A 25194-nucleotide genomic window follows, 5' to 3' on the forward strand; every position below is an offset into this window, starting at 1 on the left:
ATTATATTTCTTTATTTCAAAGCCGGGTTAATACAATAGATGTTAAAATTAAGGGTAGTTAAATTATTAATTATGTTGCCACTCTTGCAGACTTATTAAAATAATACTGCATAAAATTGATGGCATAGCATCACGTAACTTTCATGACATGACATGAGACAGGACGAAACGGGAAAATTACGGACACCTCTTTAACTGACGGACACCTCTCTATAACGGACAGTTCACTTGGTCTCCGAGAGACCGAAATCCATATAATGCCTACCTCTCTTAAACGGACACCTCTATAATGTGGACACTTATTCCTGTCCCCTTGATGTCCGTTACAAAGAGGTTTGACTGTACCTTTTGAAAACAAGGTACTTTCTGGACTATTTTGAACAAATTTTCAATAACTTTTTCATAAATATTGAGCAACTTTTACAGAATTTACCAGAACCTTATGGAAAGCCTTAAATGTGACCTCAATGCCGTCACCTGACATCTTCGCACCATGTAGCGCTAATGCTTTACTACAAAATTAAACATAGGTCCTTTAAAGTACTTAGCTTTAAGAGAGTCTCATTCAAATTAACAGCGACACTGTGTAGTTTCTAATTTCCAACTATGTCAAAATTCCCGTTTTAATCCTTCTACTAAAGAATTAACATTTGTTGTCTACAAGTCTACAGAATTAACATTTGTCCTTTAAAGTACTCGGAGGGAGTCTCATGCAAATTAATGGCGATGCTAATACTAAATTTTCAACTATGTCAAAATCCCCATTTTAAATTCTAGCGTTCCAACAACACCCTGCGTCAAGGCTTATTTGCTTTTCTGTACAGCCCATTGAGAGAATTTTCCGTGCACTACTTCGTTGTCACTATGTTAGAAAAATGGTTCACGCTTTTAGCTGTGTGCATATCGAGTTCATTATGGATGCAATTGGGGAATTTGGCAAGCACTCAAGAAGCGAGAGTTGCCCTCGGCTCTACCTCGAGCAACTCTTACGCTTCTCTCGTGCTCTCCAAACTCCCCGCTTGCATCCATAACTCGATGTAAGCACGCTAAGCATGAACCAATAGGCCTTATCACGGTTTTCCACGCCATCAGTTTTGACGAGTAGGCAAACAGGCTTGAAATTACAGTGTTTGTATGGAAATCCGATGTCAAATAATTTTCATAAAACATCGCTTTTGAAAAATTCATGAATTGCAAACTTTTGGCATTAGGAAAAAAATTTAAAGAATAAAAGTGGAGGGATGTAGCTGTGCCAGAAAGCCTCCAGTCGTGTTTGGAACTTTCCATTCATTTCCCTGTATTTTTTTCCTGCGAACTACTTTTAGTACCAGTTCACGGCTGGTTCGCTTTACAGGCAAATGTATGGGAAGTTCAAAACACAACTGGACGCTTTCTGGCACAGCTACATCCCTCCAATTTTTTTTCCTAAAATCCTTTTCCTAGTGCTAAAAGTTTCCAATTCATGAATTTTTTAGAAGCGATGCCAGTATGAAAGTAATTTGACATCTGATTTCCATACAAACACTGTTATTTCAAGCCTGTTTGCCTACTCGTCAAAATGGCGTCGAAAACCGTGATAAGGCCTACTCTTAAGCAACACAGTTTCCTGGTTGCTATGATAAGGAATTGACAAAAACCCTAAAATGCTTATTCGGACCGGTTACCATTGCGAAATGTAATTGAATCTAGGGCGACATACGACAGTTTGTTTATTTCGAGTAATAAGAATGTTTAAGCTTTTAGAGTCTCGACTTCTAATTTAATCTTATTTCACCAAATAAAAGATTGAAACGCTTTGTCGAAGCAAATACACAATCATTTAATTCAGCACCTGATAAGATGATTCTGAAATACATGTCAAGTTTATGATATATGTTAACCCAGGGTGCCAAGTCAGTCATAAAACATTCATGTCCTTTGTGCGAAGTTTCGTTCAAAGCTTTAATTTTTCAGAGAGAGGAAACCAGTTTTCTTTAAAAAACTCCAGCACCACAGACGGCTTCGGCATCATTCGCAAGAATTATCATTTGTCACGAGAAAATACTTCAGGTAATGAAAGTTCAGTAAATGGATATGCTTTTGTTGTTCTTAAGACTTGAGCAAAGGATGCAGGATTACATTTCATTGTGTTTTCAAAGAATAGAAAATTCGACGGCTTGTACTTATAAGATCTGCGTTTGAATTGACTTTGAATGGTTATTGCAATTTATGTCATTCCTAAAAATTAACCTTGATATCGAACCAATGGCTAAAATAGTTGGAACGGTCTCCTCTAAAACGTTTTAAAATTTTGTTTTTCTCATTCATCGTTTCCTTGCATCATATTTATAGCATTATCAATAACTTTCGATTTAATAATCTGTTGTTAACAGGTCGTGATATCAGGAAACAATGCAAGTTTTAAGAAAAACACAACCATTTTTATCGAGCAGTGATCAGGATACGTGTAAAAGGTTTAAAAAACAAAATGACTCCTGCTTTTTTCTATTAATACATCCTAGTCGAATCAATCATTGCCATACTTTTAATTAGTGAGTCCATGTTTACCTTCGCTACCGACTTTTTGGGCGCAACGCCAGCACATCCCTGTGGGTCTTTCTGTGAGTTTGAGGGTCTTTTATTTGATCTTCGACAGGTCTTCGGCACTCCCAAGGGAGAAACGTCGGTGTAATTCTGGCCTAACTCCTACGAATTGTTATAGATTTGTCTGGTGGGAGGAAGCACGGTGGTTATTTCTTAAAATCTCTTGATGAGCCTCATAATTGCTGATTGCAGCCAGATGTATTCGCAGGCTAGCAATTCGGTTGGGATTGTACGGTACTTCAATGTCTTCCAGAGCAAGAAATAACGTTTAATCGTATAATATAAGTGAACTATTTTTTAAACAATTTGACAAAAAGCTATTTCCCCTCTTGCTGTTGTTAAAACGACTTGTTTTGTAATCATTGATGTGGTAAAAAGAGGCAGTTAGCAGAAGTTGTTTTTCGTAGATACAAAGACTGTCGTGAAAACCTGCTCAATGCAAAATTTTCAAGGAATATTTGCCCATATAGAGGCAGCCTAAACGCCTTAACTATCACAATCACACTGCTCCTTTCTAATATAGTGCTTTTATTTTGTGATAGACCCCACGTGATGCCAATGCCATCTTTCAAGGTCATCTTTGTTCTGACCTACTGGATCTTAAGATTGCCATTCCTTGGTCACGGCCTCCGTTACACCGTACGAGACAGGGAATTTTACATCATGGAGGGCAAGTCTTTGATTGGAAATGTGACGGCAGTGAGGCAAGTCACAGATCTTCTAGACTGCTCCTTTCTGTGCTTGGAAATTGGTCCCAACGGTTGTCTTTCATTTAACCTTGAGAAAGGCGATGGCAACGATTTTTATTCGTGTGAACTGAGCAACTCAGAGAAATATTTTGATCCTCACAAAATTCAAGAAAGACCCACATTTGACTACTATGGAACCACTACAAAGGTGAGTGCATTTTATGAAGCTTTTGTTTTTATTTCGTTCTTTCTAAGTCCACAAAATGAGCGCCTTAGAGATACTTTCTTGAACTAGCAGGTAAAATTCCAATTTCACAGCACAGGTGATGCTTGTTACGATAATGTTGATGTATGGGCTAAGTAGGGATGAATTCTTGTGTTCCATGTGTTAGCTTTAAATAACATATATTGCTAACAACGTAAATATAGATATAAGCTAGATAAGTAATAAATCTTGCAATCATATAAAATGAGTGGAAATAACCAATCATTCTACCGCCAAACGAAGCGCAAATTTGACCTATTTTCTCCCGCTTTGCCGCGATCTTGAAAATCCTACATCCAAAATCCAACCCGATCGCAGTGCATAAACCCGGAGGATTTCCAAATAAAAATGCCTCGTTAATTGTTTAATTACTGAAAAAAACAAACAAACAATAGCAAGCTACCAGAATCTTCCAAAATCAGACCAAAAATAAACTAAATTAGATTTATAATCTTGCTGAAGGGTTCATAATAACGGCGAAAACGGATGGTTCAATTCCCCTGCTTATCTTTTGTTCAAATGCATGGTTTTAAGTGAAAGTGCATTTTAAACGTTTTACACCTGCCAACCTTGATGTGCTAGATCCGAATGAAATTTCGAAATGCTGACATTTTGTCTGAAAGAAAACTTGGAAGTCGAACAAAGACTATGCTGCAGCAAGGATGAGATGATCCTAACTACAGCAATTAGTGTACTCTAAGTCTTTGTCCATGCGTTTTTCCTCCTACACCATAGCAATTTCCTTCCAATATAAAGTCATACTAATAATAATTAAAATTTGTATAGCACAAATTCCATGTAAGCATCATCGAATGCGTTTTACAGAAAAAAAATTAATATAAACAGTTAACTAATGTTAAACTACAGAGTTAGAGCTTATATAAAGTCTTACATAAAGTCTTGCTAAATTTTCCACTCTTAATAATCCTTTTGGAATAATTAAACTTTCATAAAAGATTTATGAAAAAATCATTATAGGTGCCAAAATTACGCGAAAAAAACATCTGACGATGCTTGTTTGATCGCACGATGCTATAGAAACCATTCTTATTTCTGAGCTTCTTTGAAAACAGATTGTTATAAAGCACAAAATTAGCGCCTCTTTTCATATTACTATTTCTTTATTTCAGTCTCTGTTTAGCCTGCACCCATGTGCCAGTAATCCATGTAACTATGGCGGAACTTGCACTGAGGGTCCATGGCCTGGCCAATTTTCCTGTCACTGCAAACCAGCACTTAAAATTCGGCCTTTTATCGATGATAAATGCAATATTGGTGGGTAGCATGAAGTTAATGTAATAATAAAATTTAAAATTTGATAAAATTTAATTTTTTCACCAGCAAGCCTTCAGATTGTAAGTTACATGTAGTCATGTAACCATGGTTGTCATGTCCAATTTCTCGCTAACAGAATACCGTAAAATCTCGGCTATAAGCCCAGGACGTATACGATTTCGTAAGGAGTATTGAAACGGGTTATAACCGGGAGTGGAGTTGGGTGGGGAGTGGGGGGGGGGGGGGGTATTATAAGCGGAATGAAAAAATGTTTCGAAACAAGTAAATAAGTAAAACTTTATCAGGTCTAAAAAAGTACAGAAGTATAAAATATTAATATCTAAGTCTAAAATAAATTATATAAATAGATGTTAATTAGAATGTTAAAATTTACTTAATCTAATAAAAACCTGTTTTTTATGAATGCCATGCCTTATTTTTTTCTGTAGTATTTGTTTAAAAGTGTTTTGAGATTACTCTGAGATTCTGCTTGCCTTAAGTTTTGAGGAAGACTATTCCATAGGACAGCACCACTGTAGTTAAAAGTATTTCGAAGGTAGTTTGGGCGTGGGAGTGGAATGGCTAGTTTATTTTCAGAATCTCGGAAAGTATAAGGAGTAGTCATGGATCGACTTGTAGATTTGGACCCTCGGTATTCTGAAGCAAGGTTATTAAGAGACTTAACAAGCGGATTACAAAACATACTATGTTTTACTACAAGACCAAATTCGAAACCCCGGCTAACTTAAACTTTAATAGGAACATACTGACAGAACAAGATAAGACTTTGCTCTCAGTTAGCAAAAACCCAGTGTTCTGATTCACCTATATACTTGTTCCGACTATTCTGTGAATGAGATTTTATTAGGAAACAAGTCAAAGAGAAGGAAGGGGGGCTTATGAGTGGTGGATACTAATAAAGGGATAGCGTACCTTTTTTAAGGGAGGGGGGGTTCACCTATATATGCGGAGGGGATGGGCTTATCACCGGAATGAAATTTTCATTTACAAATAGATGGGCCATTAACCGAGGGGGCTTATATATAACCGGGATTTTCCTTTCGCTTTGCTTTCTCCCAAAGTTTCTTCCAAAAATTACCATTATTGTGATTAATGAGCTTCACCTGCGTTCATGTCCATGACTACTATTGGACCAAAGATCACTTAAGACGTCTTTCCATCGCTCCCGAATTTGAACCGCACATGTAATATTTAACCATACTCCAGAAACTGTGAGAAGACTGGCACGAGTAAGAAACTGTGGGATCGTTTGGGTAGATGATGGACATCGTGCCGACGAATAAGTGCATTTTCAACATTTTCTCGGGGTAGTGTAACTCTTCTTAAATAGTTTTTACCTCAAAAAGAGTATCTCCTCTATAACTGACTACAGAGAAATGTACCTATTCATCGACACAATTTCCATTCGTCCACCCAAAGATCCCATAATCCTTCACTCGTACCGGCCTTCCCGTTTTCCAGGTTTTCTATCGTGGGGATGTGCTCGCATCTTCTTAAACTCGTACTGTGCGTTGTACAGCCATCTGTTTCGGGCATTGCCAGAGACCGTTGTGGTAAATCAAATATTATCCGGCCACCAGATATAAGAAGTATAAGTTATCTTCATTTTTGGTCAAAAAAGGAAAGACGGCTGCGGTAAAGCTTTGGGCGGTCATGACGGACTGTAAAATTCAACACTAATAACACACCTTTCTCTTTTTCGTCTTTCTTATTACTTTCCAGATTTAAAAGACGTGGTATTCTCTGCTCAGGGCTATGCAAACGTGCACTTTGGTAAAGTTGGCCGCTACAAACTGGATTATTATGACGCTAAACGATTTTGTGAACTCCACGGAGCAACACTGGCAACATACAGTCAGCTCCACAAAGCCTGGCAAACGGGTTTTGAACGATGCGCGTAAGTTAATCGGCCATTTCCGCCCTTAATCCTTCCGTTCTCAATTAAATGGAAGGAAACGTGAATGTTGAAAGATTTCACCTCCGTTCGTCAGCATCTTTACTTCAAACTTGCCGGTCACAGGGGTCGTCATTAACAAACAATTTCTACTGTATTTTCATATTTTTGTTGTTTCTTCTTACTTCAGCAAGTTAAGAGCCGTCCTCTGTAAATATCGACTATCGATGTTTGGACGAGAAAAAATGAAATCCCTCCAACTTTCTCAGAAGAATGGTCTATATAAGTGATTCACATAAATATAACTTTCAGTTCAGTTCGATTCGTATTTTAGCTGTAGTGCGACCATGTTGGTTTTACCGCTCTGAGGGGGCTTTCAGCGGCCATTTTAGGCCACACTTTTAAGAATTTGCCTTACAAAGAAAGCGTTACAAATCCGAACAAAATCTCATTATCCGAGACAAGCAAATGTTTGTTGTTGTGTTGAGAAGCTTTTTTGGGAATTTGATCGAAATCTGATTTTTTTACAAAATTTTTAATTTCTTCCCTATTGAACTATTCTGTGCCAAAAAAATGGCCGAGTTTAAAGGAAAATATCGCTAAAGATACATTAGTTGGCATCCTAAAACAGCATCCCGGTTAAAGAGCAATGTCTCGTCTGTAAGAATATGCAATAAAATTTTTGGGCAGTTAAAAAGAGAAAATTATAGAAGAAGAAGTTTTAACTGTACTTTTGTCAACAAACACCGCCTTCGTAATTAGCATAACAACATGGAAATAACGATGTACTAAGAAAATAATCATAAATTGCACTTACCTCGTGAAATATCGAGAACTGGATATTTCAAAATATATCAAATTATAGTTTCAGTCGGATACAGCCGCATTTTCGATGATTTGTTGTGCGAAATCACTGTAATACACCGCAGCTGTTAAACTGAGTTGAATTCTTCAAAGTCCGTCAGGACAACCATCGGCCGAAAAAGTTGTCTTCCTCCCCATAAGCTGCCGTGTGCAAGGTGTCAAATATTTCTTTGTTATCCTTAATGACCAAAAATTCTTTCAGCAAACATTTAAATCCTGCTTTGAACAGGAGATTCTCGTCAAGAAATCGTTTATGTTCCGTTGACCTTCCGCCGTGATTAAACAATGAGATTGCGTTACAGAAACGCGCACACAAATCCAGACAGGCTGGGGTGGGGGTGGGGAGGAAACAAAAATGGAACAGCTCCTAAATTGAAAAAAGAGGGTCATTCAAGATTACTGTCAAAGCTATTTTATGCATTTCGGGTATTAAATAGGAAACTGCTGTCCCAGAATAATGTGGAATATGATAAGCCCTTGTGCTGTATTTTTTGTGTTGGGGCGTGGGAAGGGGGGGGGGGGGGGGGGGGCTGGCAAGGAAAACACTAATTTACAGCATCAGTTGATCGTTGCTCTTCTGTTTAGGGTTCATACAAGCTCACAACTATCTCAAGCTCAATGGCAGCTTTATATTTGTAATATTAGGTAACAGTGAGAAAGTACCGGCACGTAAAATTAATATGAGGGTTTGTACATACATGCAGCTTACTTAGAATTCCAATAAAAAGCTACTTACTTACTAAATCTGAGCATCGTTGGAAATGCCATCAAATTTTACGACGGGCAACCGACTGACAAATAGGGCACAACAGCTAATAGTAAGTAAATTTATTGAGGGTGGCAAAGTGTTTTTTTGCGACGCGTGATGGCCCAGAAATAAGCAGTGTGACGGGTAATGGAACCCGTGCGTGATGCGAGACTGACATCACAACGAGATGCATGATTTTCTTTTTCACGAGCGCGTGACGCGTGATGTTCCAATTATATTCTTGGTTTTCGCGTGACGTCACCAAATTCTAGAATTCAAAACTGGGAGGCCTGCAAAATTTTTACCTTCATTCAAGGAAAGATTACTTAAAAATATGTCTGTTCACAATTTCTTAGCTCGATGTCGTGCTTCCTTTTGAAAATAGAACAGTTTCAATTTCCGAGTTTCCATCGTGCGTGACATCAGGAGGACGGCCGTGACAGAGCTTTTCCGTATCTTAAAAATGACTCTTCGGGTGATTTTCAACATTCTAAACAATTTATGTTTGAGTAGAAATATTAATCTAAACATTCGAAAATTCAAAAGGGCAAACAAACCTCTTTTCTGGCAAAAGTGAACTCCAGATGTTTTTTCCTATTTCCGGCCGCCATGTTTGTGCCCCTCAGAGGGACACAAACATGGCGTCTCCATACTAAGCTCTATAAATTTATGTGGAACATTTTGTCAAATAACTCGAGTACGGAATGCCGTACAGACCTGACACTTGGACAGATGCCTTATTTTTTTATCCTCTATACCATGTCAATTTCTTGACTTCATTCATGGAATGGTTTTGATTTTTTTTTCAATGGCGTGACAGTGAAAACCGAGAATTTCCAAGATAAGTGAACGTTCTTTGACCTAAAAGTCACGATAGACAAGAAGGGAATAAGACAGTATAACGTAGGGTTAACCTTTCAGGGTACATCCAGTATTTTTTCCCACAAGTAAGTCGTCTTTATACATGTATCTCTAATAAAATCAAAAAACACACAATCAATCTAAGAGGATGTTGCATGCAATAGAATTTTCAATAATGCGTCCTCGGAGAGTTTGGAATCTTACATTATTAGCTAAGTGCACTTACTTACGTCATGCGTAATTGCTTTAAAAAGGTTTTCGGTGATGCCTGATTCAAATTTAACATTAAACATGATGCGCGATTGATACTCCCCCTCCCCCCTCTGCCACCGTGTGTCAGTAAAATGCGGGGCCGGGATCGGGGTCTATTTTTTTTCTTTTTTTTTTTTTATTTTTATTGTCAACATCACAGGTCATTTGTGGGTCAAATAATAAGGATTAAAGCCGATATAAAAAAGTTAAGTCTCTAAAGCTTACTAGCTTAGGATAGGTCATCGGTAACAACACTCGATGCAAATAAATCCGATGTCAAATAATTTTCATAAAACATTGCTGCTGAAAAATTCATTAATTGGAAACTTTTGGCATTAGGAAAAGGATTTTAAGAAAAAAAAATGGAGGGATGTAACTGTGCCAGAAAGCGTCCAGTCGTGTTTTGAACTTTCCATACATTTTCCTGTATTTTTTCCCCGCGAACTATTTTTAGTAGCAGTTCACGGCTGGTTCGCTTTACAGACAAATGTATGGAAAGTTCATAATAAATTCATGCACATTCTAGTTCAAGAATTTGTTAGTTCAAGGAAACATATTGTCTCGTACCTTGTATTTTTTGCCTCATTTCGTTTCTTAGAAGAATAAAAGGTAGTCAATTCACGGAACAAAGGGCCCGCCAGAATACGGAACTGCATCGAGTGTTGTCACCGACGACCTATCCTAAGCTAGTAAGCTTTAGAGACTTAACTTTTTTATATTGGCTTTAATCCTTATTTGACCCACAAATAACCTGTGGTGTTGGAAAAAAAAAAAAAAAAAAGAAAAAGACCCCGACCCCGCGTTTTACTGACACGCCTCAGCCACCCTCTTTATTGAAAACCCATATGCCTTAAATATTTGTTGCTGCTCTTTTTTTTTACATTAGATAATGGAATGAGCCTGAGGCTCATGCAGTTATTGTCCTGATGAAACACAGCTGCATGTTTGCACACGATTGCTAAGCAGCTGCTTATATGGTGCTTTCCGCGATTTTGGGATATTTGCAATATCTAAATAAAAATATTCGCACATCATGCGAAGCATATTACACTTAGCCTTTTAGCCTGGCAGTTTTCGAGAATATTGTTTGGGTTGAAACGTAGGCAGCTTGATCCTCAGCGGCAGTCGTGTCGCTAAAACAACGTTCCATAACACAAACAGGCAAGTGTAATACCACACACACACAAAAAAAAAACAAGTAAGTAAGTAGCTTTTTATTGGAATTCTATGTAAGCCGTTAATTTGCATGTATTCCCATACAAACCCTCATATTAATTTTACGTGCCGGTGAATATAACTTTCTCACTGTTACCTAAGATTACAAATATAAAGCTGTTAGTGAGCTTGGGATAGTTATGAACTTGTATGAACCCTAAACAGAAGAGCAACGATCAACTGATGCTGTAAATTAGTGTTTTCCTTGCCAGCCCCCCCCCCCCCCCCCCTCCCACGCCCGAAACAAAAAAATTCAGCACAAGGGCTTATTCCACATTATTCTGGGACAGCAGTTTCCTATTTAATACCCGAAATGCATAAAATAGCTTTGACAGTAATCTTGAATGACCCTCTTTTTTCAATTTAGGAGCTGTTCCATTTTTGTTTCCTCCCCACCCCCACCCCAGCCCGTCTGGATGTGTGTGCGCGTTTCTGTAACGCAATCTCATTGTTTAATCACGGCGGAAGGTCAACGGAACATAAACGATTTCTTGACGAGAATCTCCAGTTCAAAGCAGGATTTAAATGTTTGCTGAAAGAATTTTTGGTCAATAAGGATAACAAAGAAATATTTGACACCTTGCACACGGCAGCTTATGGGGAGGAAGGCAATTTTTTCGGCCGATATTTGTCCTGACGGACTTTGAAGAATTCAACTCAGTTTAACAGCTGCGGTGTATTACAGTGATTTCGCACAACAAATCATCGAAAATGCGGCTGTATCCGACTGAAACTATAATTTGATATATTTTGAAATATCCAGTTCTCGATATTTCACGAGGTAAGTGCAATTTATCATTATTTTCTTAGTGCATCGTTATTTTCATGTTGTTATGCTAATTACGAAGGCGGTGTTTGTTGACAAAAGTACAGTTAAAACTTCTTCTTCTATAATTTTCTCTATTTAACTGCCCAAAAATTTTATTGCATATTCTTACAGACGAGACATTGCTCTTTAACCGGGATGCTGTTTTAGGATGCCAACTAATGTATCTTTAGCGATATTTTCCTTTAAACTCGGCCATTTTTTTGGCACTTGAAGAATAGTTCAATAGGGAAGAAATTAAAAATTTTGTAAAAAAATCAGATTTCGATCAAATTCCCAAAAAAGCTTCTCAACACAACAACAAACATTTGCTTGTCTCGGATAATGAGATTTTGTTCGTATTTGTAACGCTTTCTTTGTAAGGCAAATTCTTAAAAGTGTGGCCTAAAATGGCCGCTGAAAGCCCCCTCAGAGCGGTAAAACCAACATGGTCGCACTACAGCTAAAATACGAATCGAACTGAACTGAAAGTTATATTTATGTGAATCACTTATATAGACCATTCTTCTGAGAAAGTTGGAGGGATTTCATTTTTTCTCGTCCAAACGACGATAGTTGATATTTACAGAGGACAGCTCTTAAACTATCTTCCTAGGTTATTGTAAGCTCACAACCATATAATATCATATTTAATCAAATTTTCAACCTCGAAAATTGTGTTTCTAGCATCGAGAGCCCCATTTACACGGAAGAAAACTTTTGGCACGGCTCGGATGAGAAAAGTACGCAACCAAAATAATTGGTTCGGCACGGATAGTTTTATTGGCTCACTAATTTTGAATTATATCTTCCCCTGATCAGTTTGTTTGTCTGTCTGTATGTTTTTTTTTTATTTGTTTTTCTGTTTATTTATTTACTTTCTGTAGACAGTTTTATGTTAACACAGTTCAATCGTGTATGTTCAACGACCACACCTCATTCCTCGCAAAAAACACATATCAGTAAACCCTTCGGATATCTATTCCAATTTTTATCATATTTAACAATTAGACGGCAAGTTCAAGGTATTTATCACCTGATAATTGGCGAAGCCCCGAGCCAAATATCAAAGGCGATAGAAACTAAGGCGAATCGTCTAATTTTTTAGCATACCCCACTGATCGGTCTATCAAACAAAATATATATCTATTTTTTTTCTATTACATAAAGTTTGATACTATTGCGAGCACTGACAAACTGGCGCATTTGCAGAGTTCATTCGTCAATGTTCATTCATCATTAAAACAAAGCTGCACAGTGTTTAATTCGGCATTGCTTTGTTGTGCAATGGATGCTATTTTGTTTTTTTTTTTTGGGCTGAAAACAAGTCTAAAACAAAACAAGAACCGCAATTGTTACTTTGTTTTGTTTACTTACGAAGTTCACGCATAATTTGTTGTTGATTTTAGACACATTTTATTTGGGAAAATTTTCTGCACTTACCTTTAAAAAAACTTTATTCCATACTTTGCAGCTTTCTTGGTTTCCTCTGGAATTGCACTTTGTGAAACGTTCTCTATGTCATCTTCAGAAACTTCACGAAAACGCGAAGTGGAAGCCATTTTTTTCAGGATTGACGAGCTCCAGGCTCCGTCTATTTAACAATTAGACGGCAAGTAGCCAGTCAGATTGCGCGTGTAATGACCACAACGGCAAAAAAAAACTCCAGCATTCCGAATTATAAACACGCTTTATTAAATGAACGACAAACAAAGAAACTGCCTCCAAATGAAGCGGAGAAGAAACTGCGATGTAGCGTAACGACAAAGTGAAGCGGTGAAGCGGTTAAAACTAAAACAAAACAAGCAAACGAAAACGTTACAAAATGAACTAGCGCAAATAGATAGCGCAAAAGGAAAAATCCGACACTTACATTTGTTGAGGGGCTGGGTAAATCAAAGTTTACTGGAAAAACCGACTGTCCTAAATCATAAAGTGGACGAACAAACTTTGAAGGTAGACTAACTGCTTTCGCGCTGAAGAGATATACTGCCCACTAAACGACCAAAAATCGTATAAAAACTGCCAAAACTTGTGAGCAAAAATGGGAATAGATTACACTACATTTCGTAACTACAAATACCGCACGCACGAGATATTGACAAGAACATTCCTTTATGACTACGGGTTTAGTTTCTACACCGGCCCCTTACTAGAAAAAAACTTACATATATAATAAACTAAACGACCCTAAAAAAAACTTGTACATTCATTGATAGCGATAACAAAATAAACCTAGCGACGCGAGACTAACTTGGGTAATAAACGCAAAGAAACACGTGGCGCGACTACACGCCTGTGAATAAATCGCAAACTACCCGAAAACCAGTACAGGGAAATGTTCGTTTCTATTTCAATTGAGTGTCCGGTTGTAATCTGTAGTGAGCTCTCGCTGAAATCCTTATAGTTCATATCACTCAGGGTCTTCTCTTTCAACAATGAGACAAAGGTTGTCAACTGGTCTTTCAAGGATGCCGGATTTAACCTTTACTTTCGCACGACGAACCAGGCCTTTGATGTCCAGAAACACTTCGACAACACTCTCTTAACTGCGGATCCTGCCTTTACAATCCAGAATTGTTCGCGTAGAAGACTCAGTCACATTCTTTACCAGTTTGTCCGGAGACTTGATGATAGAGCTCGACTAGCAGGTTGGACACATGATCGTTCTTTAGCAGAATAATTTGGTGCTTAGAGTCTAACGCCTCTGATGCTAGATCCAGTCTCCCGCCGACACGCAGAAGAACATCCATCAGAACTGGATCCAGTCTCAGAAGGCAACTATTCTTCTTGACGTACGACACACCATTGCTTGCAGATCGGGTAAGTAAGTGAAACTCTTCGGGGAAATGACGTTGCTGGACACACTTCAAAATCTCCAATACTGCTGTCTTTATTTCTTCAACGGTAATAGGAGGTTTGGGCGTAGCTGGAGTGGACTTTATGACCTTCTTGCCTTTACTAGCCATCAGCAAAACTTTCACGGTAACGTAGGAACCAAGAAATCGACTTCTACAGGCGAAACCAAGAGGACGTTCGCTGAAAAGACTCCACTAAAGAACAGAAGGGCTGTGCCAATGACGTCACGTTGACCTTAGCGTTCACCTTCACCTCTGGATCAGTATCCAGAACACTGCCCAGCGATAAAGGATCAAGGGACCAAAACTCTTTTGGCATCGAGAGAAACTCCGGCCCCTTTATCCAACGCTCGGAGTTGAGAAGAGCCTCTGATAACCCTCTTGAAAGGTCGTCGGCAGGGTTAAGATCTCCGCCCACGTGCCTCCACTGGTCTGGGTGAGACCCGTCTCGCACCATGGCTATACGATTGCCCACAAACGTGTGGAACTGCTTGTTCTCATTCTTTATGTAAGGCAACACAGACGTGCTGTCCGTTCAGAAGGTTGACGCATCGGTTAGCGGCAATTCGAGCTCTCTCTTCAAAACCTTATCCAAACGGACCGAAACTGTTGCGGCCGAAAGCTCTAAACGTGGAACTGTTACTTGCTTAAGGGGCACCAGGCGTGACTTCCCTTGAAGGATGGTACAGTGATTTCCTCCTCTGCTATCGACCAGACGTAGCTACGAGACTGATCTGAAGCCAATTTCCGAAGCACCCGAAAAGTGGTGAAGCTGACTGGATGCGATGTCCTTAAAGTCGGCTGGTTTTAGGCAGCGATCTATCGTAAACTGTGACAGCTTAGGGAGGTCCACTCGCCATCTTTGCCAACGTACGCCGTATTCTGTAGGCACTTCGTCGTCCCAACCCAACTTTGAGCGACAGAGGTCCTGCAAAATCTTCTTAGCAGTCAAGGCGAAGGGTGCAACGAAACCAAAAGGGTCGAAGATTGATCCTGCCACAGACAAAATGCCTCTACGGGTAGGGGGCTTGGACTTGAGATTAACATCAAAACCAAAGCTGTCGCCCTCTATTCGCCACTGGACACCAAGTGCGCGTTTGACTGGTAACTCGTCTTTCTGAAGGTCTAGCTAGCTTCTTGATTTCTTGTGCGCGCTCTTTCACAGGAATGCTTTCTAGAACTTCTCAGCTGGAGCTTATCCACTTTGTCAATCGGAAACCTCCTCGCTGCAACAGACTGCACAACTCATTGACATGCGCAATCGCACCCTTAATTGACAGGAGCGACTTAAGGCAGTCGTCGACGTAAAAGTTCCGTTTGATCGTACTCGTCACATCAGAGGAGAAGTGCTGGACATTATCACCGGCTGTTTTACGGAGGACAAAATTGGCACCGGGTGGCGAAGACACTGCACCGAACAGATGGCCGGTCATCTAGTATTCCGCCAATACGCGTGACAAATCATCATCTTGCCACCACAGGAAACAAAGAAATGAACGATCACATTCAGGAACTCTAACTTGGTCGAACCTTGACTCGATGTCCGCCATTACTGCAACGCGTTCCTGACGAAATCTTGTAAGGACACCCAAGAGAGAATTTGTGAGATCTGGTCCTTTCAACAGCAGATCATTGAGGGACTTTCCCTAGTACTTCGCCGAACAGTCGAAGACGACACGGATTTTCCCAGGCTTATGAGGATGACAGACTCCATGGTGAGGGATGAACCATGTCTTGCCTTCGCAGGCTGACTCCTTCTGGTGCACAGGAACCCTTTGGGCGTATCCTTTTGCGACAATGTCCCGAACGAAGACTTTGTAGTCGTCAAGCAACTTCTGGTTCTTCTCCAACTTCCTCTTCAGCCACATAGAACGCTGTTCTGCTTGAAAACGTTTGTTTGGAACTGGATGCTGACGGTTTCTGAAAGGTAAGACGATTTTGTAACGGCCGTCCTTCAGCTCTGCGGATTCCTCTACGCTTTTCATGAAATGGCGCTCATCTTGGGAAAATTCAGTCTGGCTATCAGCAATCGACTCACCGAAGTCGCGGCTGTAAAAGTGTTGTACCATCTGGTGCAGCTCAATGTCGGCCTTAATAAAGAAATTCGATGGACGAGAACCACAAAGACAACGGGTCAACGGGCCATTAACCGCCCATCCGACACTCGTTCGCGAGGCCTAAGGGCCGCCATCTTGACTATGCTTTGCTTCCAAAGGATCTAGAACCTCAGGGACGTCACTTGCTATGAGCAGACCAGTCTCTACATCTACTTTAGGCAGGTGCACTCCACTTAGGTGTGGCCATTTGTCAACGTCATCCTGAGTGGGTATATCCTCTCTCGACACAGGTATGCTGGGTCTTGTGTAAAGTGTTGGGAGTTCAATGAAAACGTTCTCGTCCAGGTCGGAGATGGTAAGATCCGTAACAACAAAACTGTCTACTAGACTGTCATTCTTTTCCAATGATGTTAAAGAAACTGCAGTTTTTGGACCACTCACCCCTAGCTGCCTCATCAAAGTCTCGGTGTAAAACGTGGAGGAACTACCGCTGTCCAGAAAGGCGTAGGTGACTATCGGCGTTTTACTCCCTTTGATCCAGACTTTCACCGGAGCCACAGCCATGTCTGTCCTTGAGAGGCATTCATTATTGGCAGTCTTGATTTTTCCGTCTGGGTTTACCAAAGTGTTCTGAAAGCGCGCGACTCCCTCGCAGGACGACGGACTGGCGGGTGGATCTTCAGCTTGTCGCTTTCGAACTACAGAGTTCGTGTGCAGGACTGCAGGGTGTTTCTTAGCACAGTTAGGAAACGTACACGATTTTCTCCCAGGGCAATTCTTTGCGGCGTGATCACTGGACAGACAACCAAAGCAGAGGCCTTTGGACTTCAGGAACTCAATTCGGTCCATGTACGGACGATTTCTAAGAGAGGTACAGCTCTCTAGGGTGTGACAAGCGTTGCAATATAGACACGATACTTCTCCTACTGAAGGGGGTGTAATACCTGTAGGTTCATTCTGGCTACTTCTCACTTATGCAGCAAAACTACGTTCTCCGGCTCTTTTCATAAGAGATCCTTTCTGCAAACGACCGCCTCGCCTTTCCATCTCGGGCTTCGTGTCTTCAACAATACTTCCAAACGCGGGATTAGTGGCTACTCTGGCTTCATGATCCACGAACTCGGCGAAATCGCGGAACCGCATTGCTCTTGTTTCAGTCTCCATGATAGCATCAACCAAGCGGCTCCATCTTACTCTCAAATTGAAAGGTAGCTTCAGAACTAGTTTCCTTACAGTGTCTGGTTGTTCAAGCTTGGTCAGGTGACCACTGCCCTCCATGGTGTTCTCGCATCTCATAAGGAAAACGGAGAACCTGTTGAGCCCCATACCGTCCTCAGGAATTACGGTCACTTCGCTTCGTTCCAAACCACTTCGTTCCATCCTTTGGCCACTTCTTTCCACCAAATAGTCACTTCGTTCCAAAGATGACTAACTGATGATCGGGAAGATAGCTGAAAGTTGATTTGACTGCGCAAAAAAGTTTTATGTACTGGTTGCTATGATCAACGCGTGGTTGCACATCTTTTCACGTTTATGTTCAATCTAAACATGATTTCGCATCTTCGTCAGTCTGAAACTAATAAATAAAGTTAAGAAAGAATAGTTTTTTCGAAGCAGGTTCATCTTTACTGAAGTCTGATATGATTGGTTGCTATGATCCCAGATCCATGTAAGATAACGTAGAAGTTTACTCGCTTAGTTTACACTTGGAACGAAGTGACTATTCGTTGGAACAATGAAACTTTGGTGGAACGAAGTGGCCAAAGGATGGAACGAAGTGGTTTGGAACGAAGTGGTCATGGAACGAAGTAACCGGATTCCGTCCTCAGCCTTCACCTCCCGCCAATTCAAGGCCTTGCTTTCGTACGCAGCTACGACGCAAACGTCTTTTTCGAACTTCGTTTTCGTCAGGCGCCTAGCTTGGGAATATCCCCTATCAGGAGGAAGAAACTGGCAGGATCTTCAAGCTCATTTACGCCACCACTAGTAAACTGTTCAAGGTAGTACAGCCTTTCGCTAATGCTCGAAGTTTTGGATTCAATTATGTTCTCAAAGGCTCTGATAAAGCGACCGTACTCCATGGGACTGCCGTCAAAAATAGGAACTTTGGGATGGGGAAGTTAACTTTTCTTTTGTTGTGTCGCAAGCATCTCCACGATCTTGTTCTGTTGTCGCTGTAATGCGTTTTGGTGTTGGTGCAACTCCAGCATCTCATGGAAAGCCCTCTCACCAGGCGAAGACAGCGCACGGGACTGATTAGAACCAGAAAGAGATCCATCATTGTTGGTGACTAACGGACGCTGGGGCTATTCTGGCGCTTCTGGGTTCATGGTGTAGTGACCTTGAGCAACTGGAGTTGACAAAATTCGTCCCGATGACTGGTTTCTAACGCGATAGGGTTTGGAACGATCAAACGCGGATTAGATTCTGCTCTACCTGGGTTTGGAACAGCTAAGGGCCGATTCGCCTCCACTTTAACAGGATCTGCAGCAACTATATGCGGATCAGGATCCAAAGACCCGGGACTTGGAAGAACCACGCGCGCATAAGGGTCCACCATGGATGCTAAAGCTTGTTCTCTGGCTTGTGATTTGGCAATTTCAGTCTCCAAAGACAAAAGCTTTTCCTCTTGATTGAGAACGAACCTTTGTTCTTCTAGAAATTGGCGCTTCTTGAAAACTGCTGTTTCTGCTTTCAACTCCGCAGTACGAGCTGCCTCCTTTGCTCTTACGACGGACAGGGATGAACAACTACTCCTGCGCGAACCACTACAGCTCAAACGCTCGGGTCTTCTTGAAGATCTAGAGGCGGATCGAAAACCACTATGGCTCACCAAAACATCCGGACTAACTTGAGAATTTAATTGAATCTCTTCTTCAGCTCTAACGATCCAGTCTTGGACTCGCCGGGAAAAGTCGTCCCTTCGTACAACCTCACGATCGAAGGATTCGTGGCATCTCGCGATGCAAGTCTCGTCTTGAACGAACGATAAGAAAAGAATGTGCGCTTCTTCAAAGGAATCGAAAGCAACGGTAAAATCGGTTAACTTTTCCTTCACAAGATCAATGTTCTCCTCTTTTGAGAGCAACGCATCGATTTCATTCAACCTGGCGGTTACAGTCCATAAGTGGCCCGATCTAGAATTCTTGAGGCGAGGAAGCTTTTCGCACAGGACATCTTCATCAACTGCCAACATCGCAACTTGAATGGCTCGGGTGTAACAAATTTTTAACGATGTAATGACCACAACGACAAAAGAAACTCCAGCATTCCGAATTATTAACACACTTTATTAAATGAACGACAAACAAAGAAACTGCCTCCAAATGAGGCGGCGAAGAAACTGCGATGTAGCGTGGCGACAAAGTGAAGCGGTGAAGCGGTTAAAACTAAAACATAACAAGCCAACAAAAACGTTACAAAATGAACTAGCACAAATAGATAGCGCGAAGGAAAAATCCGACACTTACATTTGTTGGGGAGCTGGGTAAACCAAAGTTTACTGGAAAAACCGACTGTCCTAAAGAATAAAGTGGACGAACAAACTTTGAAGGTAGACTAACTGCTTTCGCGCTGAAGAGATATACTGCCCACTAAACGGCCAAAAGTTCCATAAAAACTGCCAAAACTTGTGAACAAAAAAGGGAATAGATTACAATAAATTACGTAACAAAAAATACCGCACGCACGAGATATTGACAAGAACATTCCTACACAAAATAACACAATAACCTTTATGAGTACACGTTTAGTTTCTACAGCGCGTTTACATGAAAGTCGGTCACTGAGTTATGCTAAATAATATTAGTCGACCACCTCAAGAGCATTCCTTCACCTTCCCACTACGTACATCCACACAGAAAGCCTTCCGCACCAACTTAAAAAAAAGACGGCTAAAGCAACTGCCTACCCAACGAAGAGCATTGTATTCCTATATCATTTTATGGCCCTAAAGCAACTTCGTTCCCAGGGTCTCTCCTCTTCATGTCCCAGAGAGACCACGGGAACGAGGTTGGCCCTAGAGAGGTAAATTGGTAAATTGAACTGTTCGGATTCTTTACCTTCAAGCTACAATTGCAGAAAATTTTGGGGAATGGAATCATATTCCATTCTCTTCCCCGAATTTGCAAGCTGTCACTGGCTTTCCAAAAGTGCTAGCTGACCATTTTTCGCACTTAAGGACGTATTTGCCCCCACGAAAACAAAAGGGATTGGTTTTTCAGCAATGGGAAACTTTGAGGCGACCCTTCAAGAGTCAACGCTAGTTTTCTTCAAAAATTTTCCAAATTTCTAAGGCGGGTAACGGTCTCTTCGAACAGATATTCCATCTAAACGAACAATTGGATGCTCCTAATACATAAAAAAACATACTGTCAAGGCTTTACATAATATTTAAAAATTGCATTTATGTGTCTTTTTTTTAATGCCTTTTAGGTGGTCATGGCTCGCAGACGGCACCGTTCGCTATCCGATGCAACAGTGGAAGGCTGGTTGCGCCTCACGAGGCATTGCAGGCTCAACTACACCGAAACCTAAGTACAAAACGTACGATACATTTTGTTATAAAAATGACGCAGCAGGCTCAAACTAACACGATAAGTGTTTGTTTTTGGACGCTTTCTACTTCAAATAAAGAAATGACTTGGATCGGAGCGCTAAACACTAGGGCAAGAATTTTACTTTCATAAGCACTCAATCGAAAATTTTCTTCCCATTGATTTTGCCTGGTTTTCCTGTTTTTTTTTGCTCTCCTAGGAAGGAGAGTGAAAACTTGAGGAATAAACACATTGGAAGTGAATATTAATGAGAAATTCATATATGTGAACTGCATATGAAAGAATTTGTAAATGATGATAAGAGGCCATCATATACATTTACGCACGAAAGAAAAAAGGGCACTGCCTCAGAGATTATGCTGTATATTGGCAAAAATAAAACTGCTGAAATGTTTGACATAGAACCGCTTCTTTCTTTAACGCGAAATCGTTCTTGCGCACCGGGAGGAAAATATGAAATGATTTCACCGAGGAAGAATAAACTATAACCAGCTTTAAGTGATTTCTGAAAAAATTCACAGGAAGAACTTTCCATTTATAGATTCCATTTATGGAAAGCCCCCTCGAGGACCAAATAGCGATCTTTTTCGATGATGTCAATAAATTCTTCATGTCTAACGTCTTTTTAGCATAAGTGAAAACAACTTTAAGGGCTTTTTTTTCGGTGTAGGCAATGAAGAAGACGTGTAGACAATTTTTGGTATGAGAAGAGTTTTTATTTATATGATCATTCCATTAAAAGAAAGCCCCCTCGAGGACCAAATATTCATCCTTTTTTATGTTGTTGAAAAATTCTTCATGTCTAACGTCTTTTTTAACACAAGTGAAAAAAACTCCAAGGGCTTTTTTTTCGGCTCCTTGGGCCATTCAATTCCAAAAGGTTACATTTCATTGTCCTTCAAAGATCCTATCCACAATCGTTCAGTCTTCGAGCCATTTACGTTTAAACCAAAGTAACTGGATGAGTTAAATTGGGCAAACTCTTAAATTGAAGAGTACCGCAGTGATATTCTTGTAATTTTTAGTTTTAATCCAGCACTTAACGTCCAAACCGAAGTTTAAAAGGCTTACACAGTCCAACAGAAAGTTCCATTCTAAACTCAGGGGCGTAACCAGGGGAGGGTTCCAGGGGTTCCGGAACCCCCCCTCTCCTATTTTTAACAGTGTATCATGCGAGCGCTTGAGGTAATGGCAAATTAACGTCCATTTGCTGGCCAATATGGCGACGCAACATGGAGCTGGGACACAGACACCAAGAATAAAGCGAGTGGACTTGCGAACGCCATTTCAAGTTTTTCTTTTATAATCACCTTGTTGACGGCAATGAAATGCCTTTCCGTCCTGAAACCCCTGAGTGTAAAACTTCAGAAGAGAGATCTAGATGTCTACGAGGCGTACTCTAACAGTAATAATGTCACGGACGATCTCCAGGACATCCGAGACAGCATCGAAGACATCTGCACCGAGTGGTTTGATCTGGCGGTCACTACCGCGGCAAATGTAGGTGTTGTGCCTTCCATCCGCGCCGGACCAATCAGCAGCAGCATCGCGACAATGTACCAGCCCAGACACCATCTCATTACTATAAGAGGGCAGTTGCAATTCCCGTTATAGACCATTTACAATCAGAGATGAAAACATTCTTCAATCCTACTAATGATTCTGTCTTGTCCAGCCTCTTTAATCTTCTTCCTGAGCTGGTAGCCGTCGGAGACAGAAATCCTGACATTGAAGCAGCGCTGGAGTTTTATGAGAACGACCTTCCTTCTCCTCATGTGGTTGAAGTTGAGCTCCTGCGATGGAAGAGAAAGGGGTGCAGCACTGAGGATGCCGACCTTCCCACCAGTGCAGTTCAGACACTCGCAGCATGCGATCGAGAGTTCTTTCCTAACATCCACACCTTGATCCGCATTTTGTGCACGTTGCCGATAACGTCAGCTGAATTTGAGCGCTCATTCAGTAAACTAAGAAGGCTAAAAACATACCTGAGGTCGACCATGTCAAGCGAGCGAGAGTCTGGGCTGGCGTTGATGAACATCAATTACCACCGAGACATAAATATCGAGGAAGTGATGAACACGTTCGCTCAACGGCAACCAAGGCGTCTACTGTTTGCGCAGCGTAAACGCCAAAGTCTTGTACGTACGTAATGTAAGGATTTTAGACCAACTGTTTTCGTTGGAACCAATTTGGAAACCCCCCTCCTAGAAATCCTGGCTACGCCCCTGAAACTGTCGAACTCTTTTTGAAAATGAATGAATATCAAGAGACCAGGTGTATCTTCTGTTTCTGTAAAATCCATGATATGTCAAAGATTTTAAGTTGTTTCGTCACACATTAATATTAAACACTAAACATGCACAATAGGTTTGGTGACGGAAAAACTTGAATTAAAAAACAGAGTGACAAGAGGCAAAATTTGTGATACGAACTTATTACAAGGAAGGGCGGTGTATAAAAAATATAAAAAAAGCTGTCCTACATTCCTCGATTGTAATTTTTCCTTATGATTGCTGTTAATTTTTTATTCTGATAATAGGCCATTTTACAGGTGTGTTAAGTGACTTGGCCTTGGATTGGAAGCGAGGCTGGGGGTGACCTTGTTTTGATACAGACCTCACCGCTTTTCATACTGATGTAAATGCAAACTAGTTAGCATAAGAACAACATGATCTACATATGAAAAGCAGTCAGGTTTGTATCAAAACAAGGTCAACCCCAGCCTCGCTTCCAATCCAAGGCCACGTTACTAAGCACACAACTGTAAAATGGCTTATTGAGGGATGCTTAAACTATTTAGAAATGTCTCATATAATCTGATGTCTCTACAGAGTCATCTATTTTATATAAAATTTCAAAAAAGCATTTTTGTCCAGAAACTATCTGATAAGGGTCTGAAACACATATTAAGAGGTTTCTGGTGTGTTTTATCATATGGTTTCTCTTTTCTAAATTTAAAAAGTACTTAGTATTTTTCTCATCATATCAATGCCAATGGGCTCTCGCATGCACAATGATTCTTTTTATACCTTTTCCTCATAAAGCAGTTCCAGATTATCTGTAATTTCATCTAATCGAGATCGATTTGAGTAATAGTTAGCGTGTAATAAGGCAATAAACAGTGTAAAACTCGTGTTTTGATTGGTGTAACGGAGTTTGTGATTAGAGTATAGATGCACGATTGACGTCATCCAGTGGTGTGACCGGCGCATGAGATCAGAACCAAGAGTCCAGCCAGAGTGACAGGTTGACAAAGTTTTGCAAATATTTGTCGAAATATGTCGCCGATAGAAATCCGGTAAAGGCGAGATATCGAATACAAATCACAGTGAAGCGACTGAGTTGCTGTAATATTTGGGATCAGGATTTCCTTCTGAAATAAAGGTAAATTTTGAAAATATTGATAATGAGACTCTTTCGCATTATCCCCTGATTTAGAGGATCACAATTGCATGTGTGTATAGTAGTCTAAAACTGAGTTTGCTGGAAAGTTTTTAGCTCAGGAAACTCGATGCCTCTCCCCCGAAATGTGTTGAAATGTCTTGGTTATTGTATAAAGCAAATAGATTCCATTTTGCCGTGGCTTTGTACTCTGATAACACACAGAGGACGTCAAAACGTGGTAAGAACATCAGTCACGCTACGAGCCGCACTTCTTTGTTCTCATCACGCTTTGACGTCATCTATGCGTTATCAGAGTACAGACGCACGGCAAAATGGTATCTATTTGTTAAGTATTTGATTCATGCGGTCCCAAACGCAGCGTTTGTCAGACCGGTCATTTTCTCTCATTTCCATTTGGATATACTTATTCTTAAATAATTTAGGTATACTTCATCATCCAAAAGTGTGATATTCATTTCCCACGTGCCTGAACCTTTCATCTCTCTAATTTCACCTAAAGCTAAGCACTTTGCCGCATAATTAGTACGTATCGCAGGCAATTTTTTCACAAAATCACATAGACTAATTGGAAATTAGCCAAAAGTCCAGAGGACAGAGTACTGTTGGGGATTTTTGAATTCGTTTGAAGATTTTTAAGAGCAATTCTCCAGGAAAGTGAAGCAAAGTTGGAAATGAAAATTTTTAACCCCCCTTCATTTTTTGTGTGGAGGTAGGTTACCTGGAGGGATGAACAAAAACAGCCATATTTGGATCGGCAGGTGCGTCGTTGCCATGGAAACTGCACTTGATCACGTCGGCCTGAGGTCTATGTTTTGACCGAAAAATTCACTCTCAAATAGTAAAAAT

General features: G+C 40.5%; 1 protein-coding gene and 1 long non-coding RNA gene across 2 annotated transcripts; one reads left to right on the forward strand and one right to left on the reverse strand.

Annotated features, from left to right (window-relative positions):
- The first annotated feature begins 1921 nt into the window (after nt 1–1921).
- On the forward strand, nt 1922–21332 carry LOC146465360 (uncharacterized). Its single transcript, XM_085128698.1, has 5 exons — nt 1922–2049; nt 3126–3480; nt 4668–4812; nt 6556–6730; nt 20822–21332. The coding sequence occupies exons 2-5, from the start codon at nt 3136–3138 to the stop codon at nt 20976–20978; spliced, it is 822 nt and encodes a 273-aa protein (XP_084984824.1). The 5' UTR covers nt 1922–2049; nt 3126–3135; the 3' UTR covers nt 20979–21332.
- A 1330-nt stretch (nt 21333–22662) lies between these two features.
- LOC146465361 (uncharacterized) lies at nt 22663–24296 on the reverse strand. Its single transcript, XR_014868303.1, has 2 exons — nt 22929–24296; nt 22663–22736 (listed from the first exon to the last, which is right to left on the reverse strand). It is a non-coding gene; the product is annotated as an uncharacterized LOC146465361 (long non-coding RNA).
- Between the last annotated feature and the right edge of the window lie 898 nt (nt 24297–25194).

The sequence above is a fragment of the Pavona decussata genome, unplaced genomic scaffold (genome assembly GCF_977016875.1).
Source record: "Pavona decussata unplaced genomic scaffold, jaPavDecu1.1 SCAFFOLD_156, whole genome shotgun sequence".
NCBI classification, from domain to species: Eukaryota; Metazoa; Cnidaria; class Anthozoa; order Scleractinia; family Agariciidae; genus Pavona; species Pavona decussata.

What these genes read in the sequence shown, in the direction of transcription:
- LOC146465360 (XM_085128698.1), top strand. Translation starts at nt 3,136, where the DNA reads ATGCCAATGCCATCTTTCAAGGTCATCTTTGTTCTGACCTACTGGATC. An exon ending in ACTATGGAACCACTACAAAG is followed by an intron (nt 3,481 to 4,667) that starts GTGAGTGCATTT and finishes TCTTTATTTCAG; the next exon opens with TCTCTGTTTAGCCTGCACCC. An exon ending in ACGGGTTTTGAACGATGCGC is followed by an intron (nt 6,731 to 20,821) that starts GTAAGTTAATCG and finishes AATGCCTTTTAG; the next exon opens with GTGGTCATGGCTCGCAGACG.